At 30.8% G+C, this 24,741-nt stretch overlaps 4 protein-coding genes across 5 annotated transcripts; 3 read left to right on the top strand and 1 right to left on the bottom strand.

Annotated features, from left to right (window-relative positions):
- Nucleotides 1-349: 349 nt before the first annotated feature.
- LOC112595172 (zinc finger protein on ecdysone puffs-like) lies at nt 350-6,911 on the top strand. The gene is made up of 11 exons (XM_025340286.1): nt 350-513; nt 643-918; nt 4,112-4,234; nt 4,300-4,424; nt 4,498-4,618; nt 4,683-4,964; nt 5,037-5,138; nt 5,195-5,276; nt 5,358-5,735; nt 6,088-6,383; nt 6,528-6,911. The coding sequence occupies exons 2-11, from the start codon at nt 658-660 to the stop codon at nt 6,837-6,839; spliced, it is 2,082 nt and encodes a 693-aa protein (XP_025196071.1). The 5' UTR covers nt 350-513; nt 643-657; the 3' UTR covers nt 6,840-6,911.
- A 4,727-nt stretch (nt 6,912-11,638) lies between these two features.
- On the top strand, nt 11,639-13,664 carry LOC112595164 (mediator of RNA polymerase II transcription subunit 10). 2 transcript variants are annotated; one of them, XM_025340272.1, is made up of 4 exons: nt 11,639-11,958; nt 12,030-12,113; nt 12,988-13,178; nt 13,248-13,664. In XM_025340272.1, the coding sequence occupies exons 1-4, from the start codon at nt 11,822-11,824 to the stop codon at nt 13,487-13,489; spliced, it is 654 nt and encodes a 217-aa protein (XP_025196057.1). In that variant the 5' UTR covers nt 11,639-11,821; the 3' UTR covers nt 13,490-13,664. The 2 variants fall into 2 exon arrangements, with proteins under 2 accessions (XP_025196057.1, XP_025196056.1); XM_025340271.1 differs by having other exon boundaries at nt 11,640-11,958; nt 12,988-13,664.
- A 1,755-nt stretch (nt 13,665-15,419) lies between these two features.
- Nucleotides 15,420-18,441, top strand: LOC112595155. Its single transcript, XM_025340253.1, has 3 exons — nt 15,420-15,920; nt 16,702-16,838; nt 17,117-18,441. Exons 1-3 carry the CDS (start codon nt 15,698-15,700, stop codon nt 18,119-18,121), a joined length of 1,365 nt encoding a protein of 454 aa, XP_025196038.1. The 5' UTR covers nt 15,420-15,697; the 3' UTR covers nt 18,122-18,441.
- Nucleotides 18,442-20,098: 1,657 nt separating this feature from the next.
- On the bottom strand, nt 20,099-23,420 carry LOC112595160 (ras-related protein ORAB-1). The gene is made up of 5 exons (XM_025340261.1): nt 22,847-23,420; nt 22,591-22,711; nt 22,261-22,308; nt 21,152-21,379; nt 20,099-20,969 (listed from the first exon to the last, which is right to left on the bottom strand). Exons 1-5 carry the CDS (start codon nt 22,858-22,860, stop codon nt 20,754-20,756), a joined length of 627 nt encoding a protein of 208 aa, XP_025196046.1. The 5' UTR covers nt 22,861-23,420; the 3' UTR covers nt 20,099-20,753.
- Nucleotides 23,421-24,741: the final 1,321 nt, after the last annotated feature.

Here is a 24,741-nt window from a genome sequence, read left to right as displayed (position 1 = left end):
ATCAATACATAAACATAATGTAATACTGTGGAGGTATCGCCTCCACTGTGTCTGATACACTGAAAGTATGAAAGCAAGCCACAGCCTTTTTACATAGTGAATATTAGCAACATAACATGGGAATATGTGACTAATTGCCTAGTGGCCAATCATTGGACATTTGGGCTGAAAACGCAACCGAAAGGAATAGCAAGAATAATTACATCATTAAAATATTTTTATAATTATGTGTTCTTTAATAATCTAGCATTTTGTATAAATTCGGTGCCGATTAATTGTTAGGTTGGCTACACTGTGTTCGTTGATACTGTTGACGCCACCGCCACGAAACCGGCGGCGGCGACACCGGCCCACATCGAGCACTGACTGGACGCCATCTTATAGTTATAGTCGACGGCGTCGGTTTGGATTAGCGTCCGATTAGAACAAACACGGTTCGTTATTCCGGATTTCACATCGCTGTTGTCAGATTGTGACTCTCCAATTCATTTTCCCACTTGTTTCCGTTTTCAAGTAAGTACGAAATAATGCGATCACTCATTTAAATCGATTTTCGTTGTGACGTTAGCGCGTTTATTTACAAACGATGCAATTTGTCGTCATATAGTTACGCCAATTATTTATCATTTATTCCCGTAATAGTATTCGAAAACACCGATGGCTTACAATCGACGAAGTGGCGGTGGATACGGCGGTTATGGTAGCGGAGGCGGCGGTTATGGTGGTGGTGGTGCAGCTGGTGGCCGATACAACAACGGGGGTGGTTACCGAGCTGGAGGTGGCTCCGTTAATCCTTGGCAAACTGGCTCTGGGTCCGGTCCGTTACCACGACAAGCACAAGGCGGGCATCCTCCACCAGCTCAATTAGCAATGGCTAGTAACTTAATCAGCAAATTATTAACATCATCAAATTCCATGGTAACTATAAAATCTTGCTTGTTCGTCATGTAAATCAATGTTAGTTTTTTGTCTACTTATGGCGATGACAAGTTTACAAAAGTTAAATTAATAAAAGATAGCCTCTACATGATAACTGGCGTGAATTGCAATGCATCTTAATACTTATTTATAAGAACCTTTTGTATTAGGTAGTTTGAACTGTAGTTCTGAATAAAAGTGTAATAGATACATTTAATTTTAGTTTTAGGATGGAGACTATATTCACAAATGTATCTGTAGTTGATAAGTATCAACAGTAAACAATATGTTCTCATACTTTCTTTAATTCAGTGGTATAAAATAAATATTACTTCCTATATTCTATCCAGCAATAAAACACTCGTGTTCTACACACGTAGACTGATGGTAGAACACCCGCCTTATTATCCTCCACTAATAATCTGGTTGCCAAATTTAAATGATTACATTCTCAGCCAATGGAGGTATTTTAGTTTGAACACAATTGTTGAATGATGTGAAAGGATGTGAAGAATGGACCAATATCTGTTTAACATAATTAATATTTTTTCTTGCTGAGCAAAATATATCCTTGATTCCATAAAAAAAACTGGCTGTCCATCCGAGGGAAAGATATGGGAAACTATAGGACTTTTGCCTATAGCAGCGTTTTTCAATCTTTTTACTGTGGCGACCCCCTTTTTTGAATTTCAATTTTTTAGCGATCTCTACACATATTTTTTTCATATATTAGCATAGATTATTATTAATAATCAATACTGTAATTACTGTACACTATACCATGTTTTGTATTTACTGATTTGATTTTATTATTTGAGGTTTTAATTTTTATATTGGTTTAAATTTTGAATCATACGTTATAGTGACCCTAAAAAATAAGGTAGCGACCCCCAGATTAAGAAACACTGGCCTATAGCATGTTCCGCCGATTCATGATCATAATTTTGCAGTGTTTAACCAATATATTGTATAGATAAACAACATTCATTACATGTAGAAGATTAAACAGAGTTATTAAGTATTCTATTGTGAAATAAGTATCAAGCACAATTTTTAATTTATAGAAGTATTTTATAAATCCTTTAAGAATATTCATTCTCTAAAATAAACTGTTTATAATAGTACTGATTGAAATAACTATATGCAAGTAACAATAATAATTTTTATAATGAAACCTTGTCTAACATTTCTATAAATTATATATATTACTAAATTAAAAGTTGAATAAGTTTACTGAATATTAATAAAATAAATCTACAATTTATAAATTTAAATAAAATACTTATTATTAATACGAGTTGTCAAAATTTTAAAATCTTTAAAAGAACGCTGTATTCGTATATATTGTCTACATCTTACAACATAGCAAATTTACGCACAATAGAACATATTAATACGTGTTGTTAGGTTTAATATTAAAAATAGTTTATCTATTATTAAAATTAAAGGTTAAAAATTATCAGTGTCATAGTATTGATTTATTATTATTATTATTTTTTTCTTTTTTTTTTTATAATTTGATTTTGAAACAAAACTAAAATATTGGGAAAAATTTTAACACTGCTATTAATCTTACTTTTAATTTTGATGATAGGTAAATTCACTCACATATTATTAAAGCTAACAACACATAATCTGCTCTATTGATTGCAAGTTTGTTATACTTGGTATATATAAAATAGAGACGACACATGTGGGCATGGTATTCTTTTAAATAAGAAATTCAAACTAAAATTGTAAGAAAATAATCGAGCTCAAAGTTTGTGTGCAGAATGGCACATTAATTCAAATTTTTTTTAATCAATTATATATAATGTTCATTTTTATAACTAGTTTATTTTACTAAATACTATTATATTCTAAACTAAGTAATGGATGCATTTTTATTTGTGAGAATTTTAATTGTTATATAAAAAAAACTCATTCCTTCTTATAAGTTATAAAAATTAAATGTCAGATTTTTATAATTTTACATATTTGTTTCTCTTGTATTTAGTTAAATAGGAGTAAGATTTCATTGCGGTTCAAGAAACACAGAATTCATAGGAAAAATGTATTTTCCATAAAAAAGCATATTTTAGATGTTAAAAAATATTAATAACCATCAGAAAATATTTGAGAATATTTTTATTTTTGTAATTTTGGCATAATGAACATTTTCGCATATATCGACATTTTTATAAATACAATATTCACTCTTTGATTTCTGGGATTTGTTAAAAATTAATCACATAATTTATTCTCCAGTGACATTGATTGATGTCAAACAGTTCTCAGCATATACAAAAATATTCCTTCATATCTGCATACTAAAATGACACAAAATGGAACATTTTATTGTAGTTATTAATTGTTTTGGAAAATTAATTAAATTTTAAAACCAAATTAATAACACTTAATAGTTAATAAATAATAAATTTAAACTGAATATATTTTTATTTTTTTTTCAATATTAAAAATATTTTGCATTTTTAAGAACATAAAACATCATATATTTAGTATTTTAAAAGAATATTAAGAAATTATATTGCCTGTTTTAAACGACATAAAAACTTCATATTTTAAGGATTTTGAGAGAATATAAATCCGGCCTTTAGTTATAATTAATTGTCTACAATTGAATGATACACTATGTTTAAAGCATTTTATCTTTAATGGTTTATTTTTAAACAATATTTTAAAAGTTATTTTGAACAAAATTTATAGATCTATGTTAGCTAACTTAACTTAGATACTTATTAAGATATTAACTAAAAATTACTATTTAAATGTAATATTCTATAAATTGCCTGTTTACTTATTTGAAGTATATAATATAATGGTGCTGATATGTTTGGTTAAATAAATAGTATACATTTAATTTAGTTGCATATTAAAAAGAAAGTAATAATATAAAAAATAATACTAGTAGTGATACATATTATATTTAAATACTAATAATTGTTGATCATGTGTGAATGCATATTTTAGTTATGCCTTCCTTCCCCATATGAGTTATCCAGATTAGTTTCATTCAACACAATGGTTATTCTCTCCAGAGCTGTAAAATATAGAATCTTTATAGTATATTATAAACTTTTGTAATATTTTAGGTATTTCACTAATGCTGTATAAAATTAATAAGAAATATTATAATATCATATTATGTTACTTCCTATTTAATTATTATAATATATTATATTTTATGTTTTAGTCGGGAGGTGGTTATGGTGGACCAAATCGAAGTGGAAATTGGGGTAGTGGTCCTAGAATGTCGCATATGGGGGGTATGCGTCATAGACAAGAAGGTCGCGGAGGATTCAACAAAGATAATAGGGTATTTAAAAAATATTTAATTATGTGTCATATGCATGTCATATTATTATGAAAATAATATTTTAGCGTCGTGGTGGAGGGGATCCACACAATAGATTTTCTGGTGGAGGCCGTAAATCAGGCGGCGGTGGAGTGAAAGATGGAGATAAACGTAAATCTGCAGGAAAAGTTAATGATGAAAACAAAAAAGGGTAACTATCAAATTAAAATTAATCTTATGAATCTTACATTCAATTTATAATTCTTAATGTTTCACAATTTTAGACAAAATGAACGTGAGAGAACTAAGGAACAATTGGATGCCGACAAAAAAGCATCTTATGTTGGTGTTCCTTCGGCTGTACTTTATTGTCATGTATGTTCTAAACATATGTGGGATTCTGAGGTATGGTAGAATTGTTATTGAATATTAACTATTAGCTATCATTTTTAATTTTATATTCTTTTAGTCTTTTGAAAAACATGTACGTGGAAGACCTCACGAATTGATGATGAATTACTTAGATGAAGCGTACAGAATGCGTGTTGATTTTATGAGACATCAAATAAAAGCTGTTGAAAACCAAAGAGAAATTGATTTGGAACGTGTGACTAACAACAAACATAAATCAAACAGTAAAAATGCAGGAGGAAACTCTGGTTCTAAGCCACTTTTACGTAGCTATTGCCCTATGTGCGATGTACGGTTTTATGGACCACTAACTGGGCATCGAAAAAGTGATAGACACAGGGTAAGAATTTATATTTTAATATAAACACGTGTTGAATAAAATTGTATACTATAAAGTATTAATATGTTTTAGAAACTTAAACAATTTTTGCATCCTGAATGTAAGTTGTGTGATGCCTTATTCCATACACGGCTTGAAATGGATGAACATAAGCTTACTGCTGGACATTTAAAGGTAAATAAAAATAATTTAGCTTGAATTTGGTGGTTAAATAGTTGTGTTTATTTTAGAAAATGTCTGAAATGCGCCACTTGGAACATCCTCATTTGAAAGATGACGAATTTGATCTGATTGACATGATTAAAATTGAAGGTTAATTTTTTTTTTTTACACCTATTTATTAATTTAAAATGTTTATATTTGTTTGCTAATTTATATCATATGTGTATTTAGAAGAAGACCAGCAAGATCATGATCAGATGCCTGTTGCTAAAAAATATGAAATGCTTGGTGATCGTGACGCTACTAAATTAAAATTAGAGTTGGAAGGAGGAAGTGGAGAGAAACATCATCGTGGTGGGAAGAAAGGTGCGGCTAATGCTGGAAATAAGGTAGCTGCTGCTGATACTCCAACTAAAACTAATGAAAAAGAACAAGAAAATAAAGAAATAAAAGAAGATATGGATACATCAGATGCTGTAGCTACAGAAATAGAATCAACTGAAGAAAATGTGGCTGCCAATCAATCGATAACAGAAAATAAAGCTACTGACGAATCTGTAACTAATAAAGAAAACCAACCCGCTGCTTACGATCCAAAGGTGGCCATAGGTAAAAACTACATGCAAATACAATTATTATTCATTAATATTTAGTAACAATCCGCATTATTTTTTATTTTATTTTTTTAAATATTTGTTTTATTTACAAGGTTTATAATTATATTAATTAGACTGGTAATCATAAGCTTTTCAATCATGTATTTGTTTTGTATTGTTTAAAGGTTTGGACTAGTTTCTTATTTAATTTATAACTTTAAATTACAAAATTAATGATTTAATTATCATTCAACAATAATTGCCGTGTTTCCAAATTGTTTTGTAAATTATAAATTAATCACTAGCAAATAAGTGATTTTTTTTTCAATGGAAATATTAACCATGTTATTGTTTGTTATGTTTAGGAAAAGAATTGTTAGTTCCTTCAAAAGGATTTGTGTGTAGATTGTGTAATTGTTTTTTACTGGACGAGCAACGTGTTTCAATCCATTGCCAGACTGCGGCTCATTATATCAATTACACAACAATGACTAAAATGAAAGAAGCTACTTCAGGAAGTAAGAAACGAAAGATTGATGAGGTTGTTGAAAAAGATGATGATGTCAAGGAAGTTGAGGAAGTTAAAATAAAAGATGAAGATGTGAGTGCTGATAACAGCATAAATGTTGAATCTGAAAATGCTGAAAATGATGATTCTGAGGTTTGTTAATAATATTTAATATATCTGTGTGTGTGTATATTTTTTTAACTGACAACTCCCGAATAGCTAAACTAAGATCATAACTGATATAAGATGAATGTATTTATTGTCCATTATACTAATTCATTATATTTATTATTTTAGGATAGTAGAGCTGTTAAACGTATTAAATTGGAAGTTAAAGAAGAAGATACTATTGAAGAAACCACCACTGTAATGGAAATAACTGAAACACAAGTAACTATCAAAGTTGAAGAAACTGAAATTGAAGATAAACCAGCTGAAACTGAAAAAGTCATGCCAGCTGCAGTACCAATAGTAACTCCAGATACAAAGCCGGCAGTTTCAGCTCCAGTTACAAAGCCAGCTCCAGTTACAACACCAACTAGAGGACGTGGTGGTGGCAGAGGTCGTGGAGGAAGAGGTGGTGTAGCTAGACGTGGAGCACGGCGTTAAATTTATTACTTATAAAGAAAATCTAATTATTATAATAAAAAAATTATTTACTCCATTTTATTTTCAAATAGTCACAGTGATTTCTACATTCATTTTTTATTATTATACATTTATATTTATTTGTAATGACAAACCATTAATAATGTAATATAATTTACATTTATATTTACCCACGGACCATAGCAATTTTTTTTTTCAATTAAATTACATAAATGTCTTTGCTATTATTACTATATGACTAGCAGTCTTTTCTGATAGTTATTAAGTGTAGTGATGACAATATTTTACTTTAGTATACATTATTCAGGCAATAAATGTAATCATATGTGACAAGTTATACTATTATATTATTTAAATTTAAATTTTAACTTTACAAAATAATTATTATTTCGAGTAAGGTTTTTTTTACATTTTAATATATGCGTGTGTTTAATAACTATTTTAATATTAATCCACATTATTCTATGACAAAATTAAATTTTGTTCTTTTTTTTCAATATTGAACCATTGATTACTGTGCTAATTTTTAATAATGATAATTGTTTAGATTACAAGTCTTATTTGTAATTAAATAGATAGCTAAGAAAATTAATAAACATTTCTGAAAGTCTTAATACCGTATTGTATTCTGTAATTCGTTTTTTGTTCTTTCAGGAAAATATTTACATTTAAATTATGAAAATAATAAATATCATAAAATGTGTTTAAATACAACTAATGTAGTATTAATATTATTGTATCTATGAAAAATGTTAAATAATTTTTTGGAAATATTATTTGAGTTGTATTTTACTTTTTCTGTGTAAATTGAATAGTGCTTGTTATTGTCTCGTCACAATCAAGGGCATGCCTAGGAATTGGGGTGTTCAAACTCTCCTAAATATTAGTGAATTTAGTAAAAAAAAAAAGTATAGCTTAATATTTGTATTCATTTGTAATTAATATTAAAATACACTTGAAATGTTGTTAGTAAAAAAATTGAACTCCCCTCTACAAAAAAATTTTTAAGCATGCCCCTGGTTACAATGCTATATAAATTGTATCTTTCCGTCACTGGATAATTGTCTTTTATACTATTATTTTTGACATAATATTGTTACAAAATTTTCAAATAATAATAAATTGCTTACAGCTATTAGTAGCGTATAATTCATTAATATTTATAATTACATGTAAATTAATGAAACGGCTAGTATTCTTTTATGTTTTTATGTAAATGTTGAAAGCCAGTAAAGTACTATTTAAATATTGTGGAAAATAACTCATTAAAATTAATATTTTAAAATAAACTTAATATAATATTTATAAAGTAGGTAAGTACTTAAAAATATATAAAGAATATAGTCTAACCTAAATAATAATAAAATATGATTTAAATATTTAAGTATTCATGCTTTTTCTAAAAACTTAGTGTGTGATTACATATTTACATCTAGACTAAACTACATAAAAAATTACTGCTATCATTAAGTTGCCTGGTGACGATGTAATATAATTTATATGGTTCAGTAACAGGGCATTAACAAGTACCAATTTAATAAACTAATTATTTACTTTAGATGTTAACTTGATGAATAAAATGTATGGATTATTATTTCACTTTTAAATTTTAGATGTATATAATGTTTAAAAGTTAACTGTTGGTAAATCAAAATACTAATTTCACTAAATTCATGTACTTATTAAGATAAAAATTTTTTAGTAAAATTTAGCGTAGTCAATAGTAAGCCTAGTTTTATAATTTTTTAAAGTATAGCTTGTGAATGTATGTAATTTTTCTTGTTATTCTTTATCATAAAAATTAAAAGACCTTTCAATACTATCCCAATTCACACCCATTCCTACATTTTTAACTGGCTTAAAAATTCACCTCAATATTTTTCTTTCCAGTATTAAAAATTTATATTTGTCTTTTTTTCAATGGATATATTTCCGCTTTATATAGAATTACTAGGTAGATCAGTTTAATATGTAATTGCTATTTTAGGTCTTAAGATAATTATTAGGAGCCTACTTAATGATTTTTCTAATCCGTAGTAAAACTTATTACCCGTATATTCTAGCTACAACTTCTTGATTATTTAATCAATTAAAAAAAATAAAATGTTCCGAGATTTTTGAATTGTTGAACTTTGTTGAAGTTGTATTTTCCAGTACTCTATGTCGTAATAAGTAGAAACAATTTTCTTCTACTAACAAAAATTTAAGCTGTTATATGCATTAGACAAGCCTGACAAACTAAATATTATATTTAAGCTCTTGAGAAATTGTATCAACATCATTTTATATATCATTAAAAATTTATAAATACAATACAAGTGTAAAATGTACAAAGTTGATTTTAGGTAACAATAACATCATCCATAACCATAAGAGAAAAAGAGTCCATCATGATATCGTGCACAGTAAAAAATTGAAAGTTATCATGCCACATTTTGCATTATGTCAAGCTTGACAACAGTGTCAACATTTGATGAAAAAAAAAAACGTATTTCTATTGTTATTTATTATTAACTTTTTTTTTAATGTCTATGTTCATATTATTATTATAAACATTAAATTATGATGTACAAACGAAGTTTTTACAGACTAAAAAGTAGATTAAGTAACCTTAGTACCTTCGTTTCTTGAATTCGATTAGACTCTGATAAGAGTATTACTAGTGACGACTGACGAGTCACAGTAGTAAGTCAGTGCGAATTGATACGAAAGTAATAAGTATAAATTATAATAATGCAACATTAACGTTGAGTATTAAATTTACTGTTTAGAAATAATATAAAATACAAAGTGATTTGACTTCTATAGTTATAATAACGCTCTTAGAAGTACCGAAAATACCATTCACAAAAAAAAAAAAATAGAAATTAAAATAAAATGAAGATTTCAATTAATTTGGATATAATATTATAAAACCTACATTGTTAAAATGTTACAATATTATTATATTCCATAGTATAACTTTTATTAAATCCACGATACATTTATATATATATTTGTCACCGGATGTAGTGACATATTGGGTGTAATGACCTTAGATTGAAGGTTCCAGAAAAACTATATATATTGTATGTACTATTTCGTATCGATCATTGTGACTATACGGTTATTTTTGGTTATATCAGAAAAATATTTTATCCATAATGACTTTACTTTATCCAAGGTACAATTAGCACAGAATTTATTCTGTTACAACCGATAATACCGATAATTTCATCGCCGTGTCTCGTCGTCAGTTTATTTTTATTTTATCGCAGTGTACGGGTAATCGTCGTATGGTTAAGAGGACGTTGCACCCGCATGTGTTGTCTTCGTCTTACACAAGTACGATATTATGGTACATTTTCGTTCACCAGTTTCAATAGTGTGCTTTTAGTTTTGATATTATTAGAATGAACTAATCTATTATCAAACTATTCAAACTGTTAGGTAAGAACATTATCTGTGACCTGTGTTCTCTCGTTGGTTTTTTACGATATTTTAATGTTTAAGTGAATTTTAATAGTTTTAAAATATCTATACTCGTTATACTCTTTACTCATTTAAAAATATCGTAAAACACCAACGAGAAAACACCGATAATGTTCTTACCTAAAAATTTGATAATAGGTCAATCCCACTAATATCAAAACTAAAAGTACACTATAGAAACTGTTGAACGAAAATTTACCATGTCGTATGTGTGTAAGACGGAGACGACCACACATGTAAGAGCAACGTCCTCTATTAACAGTTTTAACTGTTTTTTGAGTTCATGTGTTTAATATTGTGGAATATTGTAAAATGAGCAAACAAAAGCAATTCACAATTGAAGGAAAAATTCTAATGTAATTTTTCGTTTATAAAAGGTGAAAAAAACTAACTCCGACATAGCTAATAAATTAGGCGTAAGATCACTACGATTTTTAACATACTGTAGAAAGCTCGAGACAAAATCATAGAAAAAGAAATAGAACGTGATTTTTATACAAATACAGTTCAATCTAAAATAACAGATTTTTTTAACACAATTTTGTAAATTTAACTCTAAAATAATGATTTAATTAATTAATTTAAATACTACATAATTATATGTTTTTATCTTTACTTTTTTCTATGTGTAAATTTATTGAAGTTACAATATTCTTTTTTTATTATTTTGGTTATAATGACAACCGGTTATTATGACCTATTTATTTTTTTTTTATCCCTTGGACGTCATTATAAACAATTTCTACTGTAGTAATAGAAAATATGTTTATTGTTTGTTGCATAATATGAATTCTGCCTGGAATACAGACATTTTAACACCGTGTATGCAACTCGGATATTAGGTGCCTACTCGTATATTTGGCGTGACCGTAACTGTTATATCCGTTTATATCAAAAATCACCGTGAACATAACGGAAATGCAACCTTTATTTCATTTATTCAATCTAATATCCCTTAACCCTTTTATCTTATTGTGCAAGGATACTATTTGGGTACAAAATACGAAGATGTCTCTTTTATACTTATTATCCTGATTAATGACATTTTAAATCCTGGTACACAAAGACATCACTGGTCATTATATTATCGTTAATATTATATCTATATGCAGTAATGTTGTATAATATATAATAGCTATTCTATAACAATAACAATAGGTAGGTATAATACCTTTACGACTACAATGCACTGGGCGAACTGGGCCCGCTTCACGCTTGAAATGCTTTGTGATGACGTAAAAATGCCGTGATCATGGAAGCGAATATTTAACAAGTTACGTTATTGATATCAAATATTATTTGATAACAACAACAGTCAAAACAATGTCTAGACCCAAGCGTTCGCCGTCCAGTCGCAGTGTAGTCGGTCCGCGGTCGGCAGCTATGTTACGTTCTCGATGTTAACCCTTTACTAAGGATTTCAGTTTACATTATTTACTACTATGACGTATATCATACATCGTGCGTAAATAAAATCAATAATTTTCTCTTTTTAACCAAATATCGTTATAATGGCGTCGTCGAGTTCATCGTCGCCGTTGGAAGACTTGGAAACCCAATTAGAAATGTTTGTAGAAAATGTACGACAAATACGAATCATAGTGGCCGATTTCCAACCTCAAGGACAGACCGTATTAAATCAAAAAATGTATTTTAGATTTTTATAATTTTCTGAGATTTTAGTTTATTGTTATTAAATTGTATTTATTATTTATGCAGTCAAAATGCTGTTAGTGGTTTACAAGAAATTAATAAACTGAAATCCAACGTACAAGACATTCATGTGCCTTTGGAAGTATTTGAGTAAGTTTAATTATAATACTTTATAAATAAAGTTTGTGGTTTTTATTGTAGGGCTCAGGCATACGCAATATAAGCATCATTAAATTATTATTTTTTTATTAAATTGTTAGGTTAAAAGTAAATTTAACCCAATTAAAAAAAATGTGGTACTTGTTTGTTATTATCTTCCCATTAACCCATGTAAAATGTATTATCCGCCACCTGATAATATTACATCACCAAACTTTAATCTAAAATTTACATGTTCATTATTGATATCTCTGTGTTTCTATGATATCTTACTTTTAGGTTAGTCTAGTATATCATTTATTGAATGGAAAAGGGTAAATACTTCATATGATATTTGAAATTATATTTTATTCATAATAATAGTGTTAGTATGTTTACAGATTGTCACTTTATTATAGTAAATTCTAATTTAAAGTTTGTACTTGTCTTACAAAAAGTATTAGCTTATTTTAAAATATAGTTAAAAATGAATTTTAATGAGTTAGTTCTTACAATATTTAATACTGACATTCAATTTTTACCATGAAAATTATTCTTAAAATAAATAAAATGTGTGTTTGTTTGAAGATTTTTGAAAACTTATTTTTTTACACATTACTATGAAATATTAATTGTTAAATATGATATTATTTATTGGAATTATTATTAACTCTTGTTCAAAAGTTTTGTAATGCTTTGTAAAAAAATATCATAGTACAATAGACGATCACTTTGGTTGTAAGGTAATAAAAAACAAGCACCAATAACTGTTAAATAGACTTACTGTATATAATCTGAGTCTTGTTTATCAGAATTAAATGTAAGCATTTTTCATGACAGTTTTTATATTCATTGCTTTTGTTTTGTTTTGTTTTTTTTTAATAAGGTACATTGATAGAGGACGTAATCCCCAGCTTTATACTAAGGACTGTATTGAGAAAGCATTACATAAAAATGAACAAGTTAAAGGAAAGATCGATGCTTTGAAAAAATTCAAAGCCAATGTACTCGCAGACTTGGGACAAACATTTCCTAACGAACTTAATAAGTATAGAGCATTGCGTAGCAATTGTTATGGTACTAGCAGTGTTGTAGCGCCACCGCCACCACCACCTCTGAATATGTTATCATCTGTCACTTCATTAGGGGGATCAAATTCTCAACAGCAGCAACAGAATTTACTTGGAGGATCAGGCTTATCAATTCAACAACAGCAGCAACAATTAAACAACGCTTCTTCATTGGTGTCATCTGCCTCTTCTTGCTTAACTAATTCTCTACAGCAGTCAAATTCTCCAAATATTACATCATTATTAGGCTGTGATGGTGTGTCTACTGTATCTGCTGGCAGTAACAGTAACAATATTGGGGGCCCTTCAGGTACCTAGCATTAATTGTTTCTACCTTTTAAACGGTGTGCATGTATATGTAATTAATAACTTCAAGATTTGAGATCTTAAATTATGTTTTTGTGAATTATAAAACTTATTCATTAATTTTTTTCTACCAATAAGGTTGGTAATAATGAGTGGGGAACAATATTGATAAATTTAGTATTTTTTTATATTAATTACCTAAATTTTTCGTAGAAATTAATTAATTTAATTAAATAACTATTATTGATAAATAATTTATAAATTTTATTGTATCACATTTTTCTTCTTCTTACTATTTTAAGATTATTTAAACTTTATTCTATTTAGTTATAATTACAATTGAATCGTAGTAAACATAGCACATTTTTATAAATTATTATTTTAATGTAAATTTAGTAAATAGAAATATGTCTAGTTGAAATATTTTATAATTAATTTTAAATTGTTGTTAATTACATTTGTTATTTATCTATGTATAAAAATATTAAATACCAACTTCTTTAATTCAATTTATTGTAAATATATATGCATAATTTAATATTAATAAAGTTTTACGTAGTTTTTTTATACACATATTTTAAGTTTACTTGGATACCTTTATTAAAAATGACCATATCTTCCAAACTTTTGGAAAAATGTAGTAAGTACTAAATTTATTAAAATTGAATTGATAGTTATTATTGAGTATATTAATAAACAGAAGAGGAAAAAATAATAAAATAAAACGTATTTTATTTTATCTTGTTCCTTTCGTCAGTGATTTTTTTTTTCACTAGAATTTTTGTCAGTGGTGTAAATTATTCTTTTAAGATTTTCCATATTAAAATATTTTATTTTATTAATGTTCACAAACATATAATGGAAAAAAATATTGCTTGTTCAACTTTGTATTTATGTAATTTTTGATGGTTGATTTTTTTTTTATTTGTCCCATTTTTCAACCAAGGATGGAGAAAAAAAAAGATATTTTAATTTCTTTTTTATGAACTTAATTGTCTAATGTCTATCTTAAACATATAAGATTGAGAAAAGATAAAATCGAATCAAACATTTAGAATAGTAAATTGTTTCTCGCTCTACGTACATATCTAGTATGTTAATATTTAATATAGTCTTTGCACTCCATAACTTAAATATATTTTTCTTAATTTATTACCTATATTATACTATTGAATAATATTATTATTGATTCTAGAATTTGTAACATTTGAAACATGTGTGTTGACGACGTTGACGAGTTGTAGAGATATAGCACTATAATGTTTTTGCTTGTAGCAGCTGCTGTGACGTTGAAACGTTAAGTTTGTATAAATTCTATTGAACCAAAAATACTATTTTGTCAGATAGTATTGTTTTGTGTTCACCGAAAAAAATAAATAATATCACACCGGTCCATGGGCAATGAGTATGCATCATCATAATATCATGATGACGCTATTAATTAATTAATTAATGGTTTGTGGACTATGGATTTTACTCATTATTCATTAACGTTACCAACTACTAATATGATGTTATTTTTCATAGCATAACTATTAAATTCAGTCGTTAAACGGACGGCTACCCCTCGAGGCTTGTAGTTACCCGACAAGTAAGAACTAAAAAGTAGGCTATAAGTGTTATAACTTATAACATATTATAACTCGTGATATCTTCAAAAAAAAAAAATTCTGGACACAACAAAATACTGTAAACACTACGTTGCGTAGCACTTACGGCCCGCTCGACGTCGGGTGTATCGCGTAATTTAATATAATATGGATCGCGGTCGGTACGTTGAGAATCCTGTTCCGTATATTCGTTGTACGTACGAGCGATTGCAGTGGGCTAGCAAACGTTTGTCGTAATGTCGCGTGGGACAACCGTCGTGATAACGCGTCGCTCGCCGAAATAACGTCGTGTCGCGCCATGTTGCCATGTACAGTAACGGCAACGACGGTCGGACACCGGCATTCCGTTCTCCGCAGTCATTATTGCCGACCGTGTTAACGTCGTCCCACCGAACACGTGCGTGATAGCTTGTCACAAAAGCATCACACAAATCAACAGTATTAACACTTAATAATTACTTAACGGCAACAACGATAATAGCCGAACCGTTGAGTAGCCCAAAAAGGGTTTGAATTACAAGAAACGAGAAAACCGCGTCAGCCCACTGTTCAGTTGCCGACGATGTGCGACAGCCGTTTGTGATTTGTGTGATCCGTGAACACGCCCGCGATGGACAAGTACGTGAAGCGCATCAAGAGAAAGGAAGACGGCAGCTTCGACGACACGGACAAATTCTACATGCCCGGCGGCCAGTGTTTGGTTGCGGATGATGACGGTGATGGCGATTTGGCCAGCGTCTTACAACCCGCGGCCCCTCAAAAGACCGAACAATCGGACTCGCCGCCATCGCCGATTTCGTCCGTATCGCCGGCATCGGCGGACTTATCGAAAAGTATGTACACTCGACTTTCCGTATCTCCGAAAACTACATGTTTATTGTAATTTAACGTCTTCGCGTTGAGTTTGTCGAATAGCGCTTGTATGGTTATTAATTATTATATTAAAATATTTTAATATAATAACTAGCAGTACAGTTTATTTCATCAGACGGTTATGAAATTGATGTTTACACGTCTATTTCTTTGGTTCAAATTTTATTCAAATCTAACACCACCGTCGATCAAATTCTTAAAATTTAGGTTATTTTCATATTACATAATATTAATTTAAAGTAGGCCATTGGTAATAGATTTTATTAACCTAACAACTACTGTAGAGCACTATTGAAATCGATAAATAGATACAAATAATATTCATTGAAATATTTTATTAGAATTTCTTAGAATTTCCTGTTGGAACCTAGATGATGGTAGTCTGAGTAAAATATTTAGGAATAGAATTTTTAATGCAAACAAATTAAATTTTTGAATTAACATTTTTTGTGTATAGTTGCTTTAAATTAATATTTTTTGAATTTGTACTAACTACTAGTAATATTATGATTAGAAATTATTTGACCTATTTTAAAATTATTTTGAGTAAATTTTGAGTCTATAATTATTGTTACCCAGTTAAAGTCTGATGGGCTTGGTACTTATGTACAGCATTTTTAACTTGATGTTTTTGATATCTAATTCATAGAAAGTAACGTCTAATAAGTGTATAATAGTAATTACCCAATAGTTAATATAGTAATTATTGATAATAATATATTTCTTTGTTTTATGTCACAGAAACAATAGGAAAAATGAAACGTAACTACGTTTCCAGACGTTTGCTGTTTGATGATGGAGAAAAAACCAGTGTCGAAGAATCTGTTAATGAACAAATGGTCATTAACTCTCGGTCAATTAAAGGCTCTAAAGAAAAGGTAAGCAATAATAAAACAATTGGATTGTACACAATGCCACGTCAAAGAAAAGAGGATGGTAAACGTTCTGATATGGTTTTCTGTACTGATTATAATGTAACTTAATTTTTTTCAAAAGTCAAAACATTAGTAACAAGTAGGCGGTGGTACCTACTTCAAAATTGGCCCTATTCGTGAACATGGCGTTGTGGTACAATACGGTGTAGTTTATTGTCACCAGTCGGTGGCACTCTAACTCCATGGGAAGTTCTTGTACTAAAAAGATGCTCTGTTTTCAGACGGTCCCAGAAGTCAATCCCTATCAGACTATCATCGACTCTCTGTCGGCACGCGGTTTCGTTGTCAACGATAATTACAGTCACTGCAAGAACGGCTCGTCCCCAGGACAATGTCTGTTGGCCGTCTTAGACCCGCAGACCACGGGCACGGAAAGCGAAGACAGCGGCATACTGACGTCGTCGTCGTCGTCGTCCCCGCCGCCCGTCTTCAGACAGTTCACGTGTCTGTCAGTGTTCGAGGGCATTTCTTACAGCGTGCGCGTGGCGGACGCCGGCCCGGCAGCCGACGAGTCTATCAATACGGCCAAAGTGTTGGCGATAATCGGCCCGCACCCGTACATCGTGTCGTACTTCTGCAACTGGTCGGACGCCCGTTACCATTACATACAAACGGAACTGTGCCAGGCCAGCCTGTCGTCGCTGCGCATGAACTGCGTCGCCGACTGCCAGACCGTGTTGGAGCACGTCTCGTGCGCGCTCCACTATTTGCACGACGGCAAGATGTACGCGCACAACCGCGTCACCCGCCCGAACGTGTTCACGGCCATGGACGGCGATCGCGTCGTGTACAAGCTGGGCGGGTTCGACGGGGCTACCAAACTGACGACGACCGACGGCAGCGCCGGGGCCGCCGACGTCCAATCTCTGTGCCTGATGGTCTCCGAGCTGATCAAGGACGGCGACGTCCGGTGGTCCGCGGACGAGGACGACGACCTGCGCCAGTATCTGTCGTCCGTGACGCAACAAACCGGATTTCCGGCCTCCGCGAGCGCCCTGTCCGTCTGGCGGTGGTGTTGCAGCGCCCGTCCGCCGCTACAGCGGACGCGCCAGCCCAGCATGTCAGCCATGATGTACCGGACCGTCGGTACGGGCGGCGGAGAAGGAGAAGCAAGAGCAGCAGCAGCCGGCCAGGCCGCAGTGGCGACGGCGTTGTCGTTCGGGAAAACCGCCGCGCGTCGTGCTCCCTACGGGGTTGCTGAAGCCGCCGCCTCGACGAGCAAATGACGGCGGGGTAAAAGAAAAGAGAGCGTTTGAATACACACAATAAATTACCAAGGTCGGTGCTATTTGTTGCGAGAGCTAACCAGTTTTAGTTTTCTTTTTGTTTGTTTAAGTTATTGAATTATTATATCGCCGTACGTAGTGCGACGACGACTACGTTTTGTGCGACGAAATTTAAAAAATTTGTGCGGAAACGACGTTTTTCTTTTCGTTTGGTGCGCAGACTAAGTAGTTCCTGTTTATCCATTAAACGTATTTTTATTGTTGAAAAATCTCATCTATTGATTTTTTATATAAGTGTACCTACCTATGAGTAGCGTTGTTTCTTTTATACTACTACTACTATTATTATTATTATTTTTTTTTTTTTTATTATTTTGTGTAGTTATTGTGAATCTTTTTAATTTGTAAACAAAAGTTGATCAACTAGGACGTTGATGTGATTTAAGTTACTAATAAATAATCTTTTTTATTTAATTGTTTTTAAGTGTTATTAATTCCTCGTCACCAAACTCCATAAATCTTAAGTGTTATGTAATTTAATGTACGAGACGAATACAAATGTTTTTCTATTGTGACCTTGTCTGCAAACTAAAATTATGAAATACATTATTCAGTAAATTACTGCAATTAATTAATAGAGAATAAAAAATATGGGTACTAGTCCACTGATGGTTTCAAATCATAACTCATCAATTTTAATTGTTTACATTAATAAATTTTAATTGAAATGTTTTATTTTTCACAATCATCATTGGATTATACAATATTTTTTTTTGTATTTACATAAATTGTGATCATAATATATTATATAAGCTAATAATATTAACTTGTTTTTGATTGAATTTTAAGATATCATACTGACATACTGATTATAAGCAAATGCAATCTTAAAATAAGTATATTATTATCAATTATTATAAAATAAAATCATTAGTAGACATCTTTGGTTAATTGATTTGTAAGATTAATTTTTTTTGTTTTAAATTCTGTAATACTTAATACTATACCACTATAAAAGTATACAACTTAAATAAATTTAATAACATGTATACTATTAATATAACTAAAATTATATGTCCATCTTTTTAAGGAGAAAACGTTTTCGCTTATCAAGACTTCATCATACTAGTGATTATAATGTGGTTAATACATTTTATTATTCTACAATACTCTGCCCAGTGAAAGAGAATGGCATATTCGTTTGATAACTTTCCATTTAGACTAGTTTTACTTTAACAGAGCATCACACAAGAATGTACAGAATAACATCTTCATAAGACCACCTATGTATTACCTCGCTAAACATATTATAAATTATTAATGATTCAGATTTTTAAATATTATTTAATTTGTCATTAATTGATAATTTATTGAACTATTAAATAAAAAATTATTATCGAATTATTTCTTAGTTGCAAGTTGGATCTAGGAATCTATTGATTATTAAAAAGTTGTATCATCCCGTATCAAACATCATATAATCCATAAACCATTAGACAATATTACAAATATTTCAAGCGTTTGAAATTTTGAGCGAATAAAACTTAACAATAAAAATAATTCAGCACGTGTAATAATAAAACATTTATAAGAAATAATAAAAAAAAAAGTTCCCTAAGTTATTTGATTTGACATTTAAGTGTTTTACCTAGTAGTCGTTGTATAATTATGATTTTATCAAGATTGGTTACATACACAAAATTAAAGTAACAACGGTTATTTTCATTTATTAATTTCTATTTCTTATATTATTGTAATTTATTGTATTATATAAATATATATGTATATATTTATTAATCGTGTAACAAAAAAATTATGAGAAAAAACTATATATAGTAATAATAATATATAAAAGTACATACATATGTTTACAGATAATATATGTTAATTAACTGTTAGCTGACAGGCAGATAATATGTAATATATATATTTAAAAGAAGTTTTGTTTCCAGGAGTAGTTTTAGAGAATTTTAGAAAAAAATTAGGTTTTCACAATGTGTGCAAGTGCGGAGGGAGGATTCGCATACAAATCTATGCAATTCAAAATAACAGTGTGTACGTGTTGTGTAAGGTATGAAGGAGATTTCTCGACAATATGATAATAGGTCGTTGTCATATCATTTTCTAGCTTTTTTATCTGGTTGTTCACGGAGAGGTAAATAGGAATGTTTTTGGTTCTGTAGGAGGTTGTATGCGAATAACATTAATAATTATTATAATAATATAAAGAATCGGAATAAAAATAATAATAATAAAGAACAAACCACGACTGATGCTGCTATGATGACGTAATTAATAATCATAGATAATAATAATAATAATAATAATAATAAAATATATATGTATATGTACACAAAATAAACGCGTTGAAAAAAAAATAAAAATAATTTAAGACAGTAGTGGGTAGGGGTGAACTGGCGGTAAGCATGCCAATGGCACACTTCTCCTATATTTTTTTAAATTTATTTATTTTGGATTCAAAAATGTATTTCCCCAGCTTAAATTTTTGTTTTAATTAGTAGTTGTAAATATATATCATCTATCTCTGTCTGTGGCTCGATTCTTCATCATCAGCAACGATAGTTGTCCACAAGCGTGCTGCAATGCTTACGACGACTCCGTTATTTTATCATTAACAGCAACCACCAGATCCACCAGATGTGTCTGATGATTTTGAATCAATTGTTACTTTTCCAACTCCATCAGCTGCACCTCCTGTTCCTTGCCCATCTAGTGGCCCAATACGGTTCTTGATCTCGGCAGCCATGGTTAAAAAGGCCAATTCCACATTAGTTGCTTGTTTAGCAGATGTTTCCAGGAATGGGATTTTCAGATGATCAGCATATTCCTGTTAGGGCATATAAAACATTCATGAATATCATGCGCATTATTTTGGACATTCATAAATAAACAATATCATTCTAATAATTTTCAACTTTAGTATTCATTAACAATAATTAGCGAAAGTTTTATTACTTTGTTTCAAGATAAATTTTATATGACTAATTTTTAATGAACAAGTATACTAACTTTAGCTGTTGCTTCATCCACAGCACGCTTGTCATGCAAATCACACTTGTTACCCACCAATAGTTTGTTGACATTATCACACGCATACCTAGCTATTTCTTCTAGCCACTGTTTCAGATTAGTGAATGTTTCCATATCTGTGCAATCATACACAACAATGATGCCATGTGCTCCACGATAATACGATGAGGTAATTGTACGGAAACGTTCCTGTCCAGCAGTGTCCCACTAAATATAAAAAATTAATTATGATATGACAGTTTATATATATATATAGTTTAGTAAAACATATTCATATTTGTGAATTATGAAATCTGATTTTGACGATGACATACTAACGTTTTTAATTGAATTTAAATATGAGTAACTATGTTATTGAGAGACTCATAAATCATTAACACAGTGTGTACTGTGTTTATAAACAACATATATTTGATTAGTAAGATACCCTACTAAAAACGGTTTAATAATTTTAATAACACAATGATCAAATAAAATTTATTGAAAACATAAAGAATAGCTTCATAGATATTTTTTTTTACATAAAGAATTAATGAAATAAGTTAATTGAATCATACGAAAATTTAAAACACTGGTAAAACTTACAAATTATAATGAAAAGTTGAATTATTGCTATGTTTTCAATGTTATTAAATTTTTTTTTTTTACTGTAGTATAATAGTATTGATATTGACCTTTATAAAATTATTTTATTGATACCAACTGTTAAAAATTCAAATTAATATTTATATAAAAAGTATGATATTGAGAATAATATTCCAAACAACAAATTGTAATACTTCAATAGTTAATTTCATAAAAATGTAAAATATGATTATTAATTACTTAGGTATGTCAGAAACATTTAATGATATATTATTGAATATTATTTTTTATAATATACTTATTGACCTATAAATATTATCACTTATGTGATAATATCCAAATAATAATAAAAACAAATTCAAGGTTGTTAGTATAATGCAGTATTTAGATTGTTTTATCAACCATGATTCACTAAATAGTCATAAAAAACTTAATTCATAATTATAATATATATGACGTATATATATATATATATATATATATATACTGAATGTAATACTTACAATCTGAAGCTTCACAGTCTTATTATCCAGTTTGATGGTGCGGATTTTCTATACATATACAAGTATATTTATTATTGTCAGAGAAAAACAGTTATTAAATATTATTATAAGTAAATAAAGTCTGGCAAAATAATGAAATATCGCGTTACATAATATCTATAATTTTTTTTAATTAATAATTTTAAACCTTGTATAAGATCAATGTCAATTAGGTAGTAAATATGCACAATATTTCAGTGGTATATTAAAAAGTGTATATATATGTACATGCCACAGACAAATAGCCTTAAGTTGCCAGCCATAATGTGCATTATAAATAATTTAACTTACGAAATCAACGCCAATGGTGCTTATGTACGAATCAGTGTATGTGTCGTCAGCAAACCGCAAGAGCAAGCACGACTTGCCAACGCCTGAATCTCCAATCAGCAGCAGTTTGAACAAGTAATCGCTAAAACCATAAATAGACACATCAGCAACGACGCGATATAAATGTCGGAAACTACATTTAAAGGGGTCGTGCGGCGAAACACGGTTTAACGACAAAATCAGATCCCAAAGATCGTTTTTAACCCGTGGTACTTACTAATCCGGACTCATGTTGTCGGGTTTTGTTGGTAAATTTTTCAGGGACGACGACGATGACGATTACTGTAGCGGAGGCTTAGGGGCGTTCGCGTAGATACGACGGCGAGTGATAACAAACCGACGACTGCGGGACGTTATTTGAGTATTTATTGCCGTGCGCTCGAGTACGTACCTATTTGTAACAATACCTACGTTTTGAGTCGAAACGGGACGAGAACGGTCACGAGACGTATACGTGCGATATGCGCCGTGAATACGGGTCGTCGGGATGCGGAAACACAATAAGTGCAATGCCGTGTGCACTGAGTAAAGACGCAATATTGTAACAACGGCGGCGGTGACTATGGCGTAATGGGCGGGTGCGTGTGTGTGTATTTTTTTTTTCTCTTTTATTTCTCCCGTTTGATAAAACGTCGATGATACACAGACACGGCGGCAGACGGTCCTGACACACGCACACACACACACGTCACACAATAACCGAAATGACGACGGGCAGGCGGAGCGGGGTGTTGTAGGTGATAGGCGGCGGCGGAGGGGTGCCGATGACGACGACGCTTGAACAAATATGGCCGACGGACACGACGGCTCTCTTTCGAGTGTCGTGCACGTAACCGCAGTACCCCGGTCCCCGTGACGCCTCCCCAACCGACGCTTGCCGACCGACGCGATAGCGGCGGGTACAGTCACCGATCGCGCGAAACTATGTGCAACGTCATCGCCGAGCGCCGGCTTGGAGGCGTTACGACAGACGTTGGGCCAGCGGTGCGGACCGATGCGCAGTGCGGCGCACCGTTACCGGTTGACGGTGCAGCCGGTGCGCGCGCGATGGAGGTACGATAATATTGTAGGTGACATTGCTACAATAATATTTCCATTTTATCAAATCAAATCGTCCTGGCACGACGTCAAAAATTCAAAAATCTGTAAAAAAAAAAAAAAAAAAAAAAATGAAAATGTCGTTTATCTCGTCACGGTTGTGCGTAGTACCGAACACCGACACTCGAACGTGTGTCAACGAATCGGTACACGAATTTTTCAGCAAATCGTTCGTGCCTCCATTGACGACGCCTTACTAAATATACGAATATAAGTTGGTTATACTTAGTTTGAAATCGTGTAGAGTAAGTATATCTACGTCTTGTACCTATTTAACATGCATCACGAATAAAAACGATTTGATCAGTTGGTAGTTCGCTTCAGTCAAAAAAGTAAATTTTGCGAACTAATCCCAAGACTCCTAACTATTATTGTGACCCAGAAAGTATAATATAGTATATTCATAGTATTAATTATAGTACCTACCTACCTACCTAATACCTGTATAATATTATAATACGGGTTTCTTTTCCTTTTGTGGGTAGGATGGAATACCTAATAAGAGCCGGAGTTGCCGCCATTGAAGCAGTTTTGATCAATGATAATCTTTGATATAAAATACGCTGCTTAATGTTTTAATCTTAAACCCCAAAACCTTACCTACCATATTTTGTATAATATTAGAGTTGCTACTGTGAGCTTTCAGTACGATTTAAGATACACAGAGTAGCTTTCAGTCGGGTCCAGAGGCGCAACTATCGATCGACCAGGATATTGTCTGGGTTTCTTAAGTGAAAAGTGGCCTGTCGTTCGGTTCCAGAAGTTATGTAAATTATTACCTCCACTTCGGTGTCTTCTACAAAATTGCAGTCATCTATTTTAGCTGTTATGAAATTTATCGATTTCAATTAATCCACATAAAAGTTTTAAGGATATAATTATGATTTGCGTAAAACCTATCTGGATATACGTACACTTGAGTTGCTTGTCGAAAAATACGGTTACATTCGTCAGAAATCAAAAGATCAAGATAAGTTCTACTTTTTCACAGTTATTCATATTATTTTGTTGTAC

Source organism: Melanaphis sacchari, unplaced genomic scaffold (genome assembly GCF_002803265.2).
Source record: "Melanaphis sacchari strain LSU unplaced genomic scaffold, SCAv2.0 Contig25_pilon_pilon, whole genome shotgun sequence".
Classification (NCBI taxonomy): domain Eukaryota; kingdom Metazoa; phylum Arthropoda; class Insecta; order Hemiptera; family Aphididae; genus Melanaphis; species Melanaphis sacchari.
This window is presented reverse-complemented; position numbering and strand designations above follow the sequence as displayed.

Excerpts from the sequence above, each read along its gene's own strand:
- LOC112595172 (XM_025340286.1), top strand. The coding sequence starts at position 658 with ATGGCTTACAATCGACGAAGTGGCGGTGGATACGGCGGTTATGGTAGC. Across the intron at positions 4,425-4,497 it reads AATGATGAAAACAAAAAAGG|ACAAAATGAACGTGAGAGAA; the intron begins GTAACTATCAAA and ends TCACAATTTTAG. Across the intron at positions 5,736-6,087 it reads CGATCCAAAGGTGGCCATAG|GAAAAGAATTGTTAGTTCCT; the intron begins GTAAAAACTACA and ends TGTTATGTTTAG.
- LOC112595164 (XM_025340271.1), top strand. The coding sequence starts at position 11,822 with ATGGCGTCGTCGAGTTCATCGTCGCCGTTGGAAGACTTGGAAACCCAA. Across the intron at positions 11,959-12,029 it reads ACCGTATTAAATCAAAAAAT|TCAAAATGCTGTTAGTGGTT; the intron begins GTATTTTAGATT and ends TTATTTATGCAG. Across the intron at positions 12,114-12,987 it reads GTGCCTTTGGAAGTATTTGA|GTACATTGATAGAGGACGTA; the intron begins GTAAGTTTAATT and ends TTTTTTAATAAG.
- LOC112595155 (XM_025340253.1), top strand. The coding sequence starts at position 15,698 with ATGGACAAGTACGTGAAGCGCATCAAGAGAAAGGAAGACGGCAGCTTC. Across the intron at positions 15,921-16,701 it reads ATCGGCGGACTTATCGAAAA|AAACAATAGGAAAAATGAAA; the intron begins GTATGTACACTC and ends TTTATGTCACAG. Across the intron at positions 16,839-17,116 it reads TTAAAGGCTCTAAAGAAAAG|ACGGTCCCAGAAGTCAATCC; the intron begins GTAAGCAATAAT and ends CTCTGTTTTCAG.
- LOC112595160 (XM_025340261.1), bottom strand. Across the intron at positions 21,380-22,260 it reads AGACTGTGAAGCTTCAGATT|TGGGACACTGCTGGACAGGA; the intron begins GTAAGTATTACA and ends TTTTATATTTAG. Across the intron at positions 20,970-21,151 it reads TGGATGAAGCAACAGCTAAA|GAATATGCTGATCATCTGAA; the intron begins GTTAGTATACTT and ends ATGCCCTAACAG.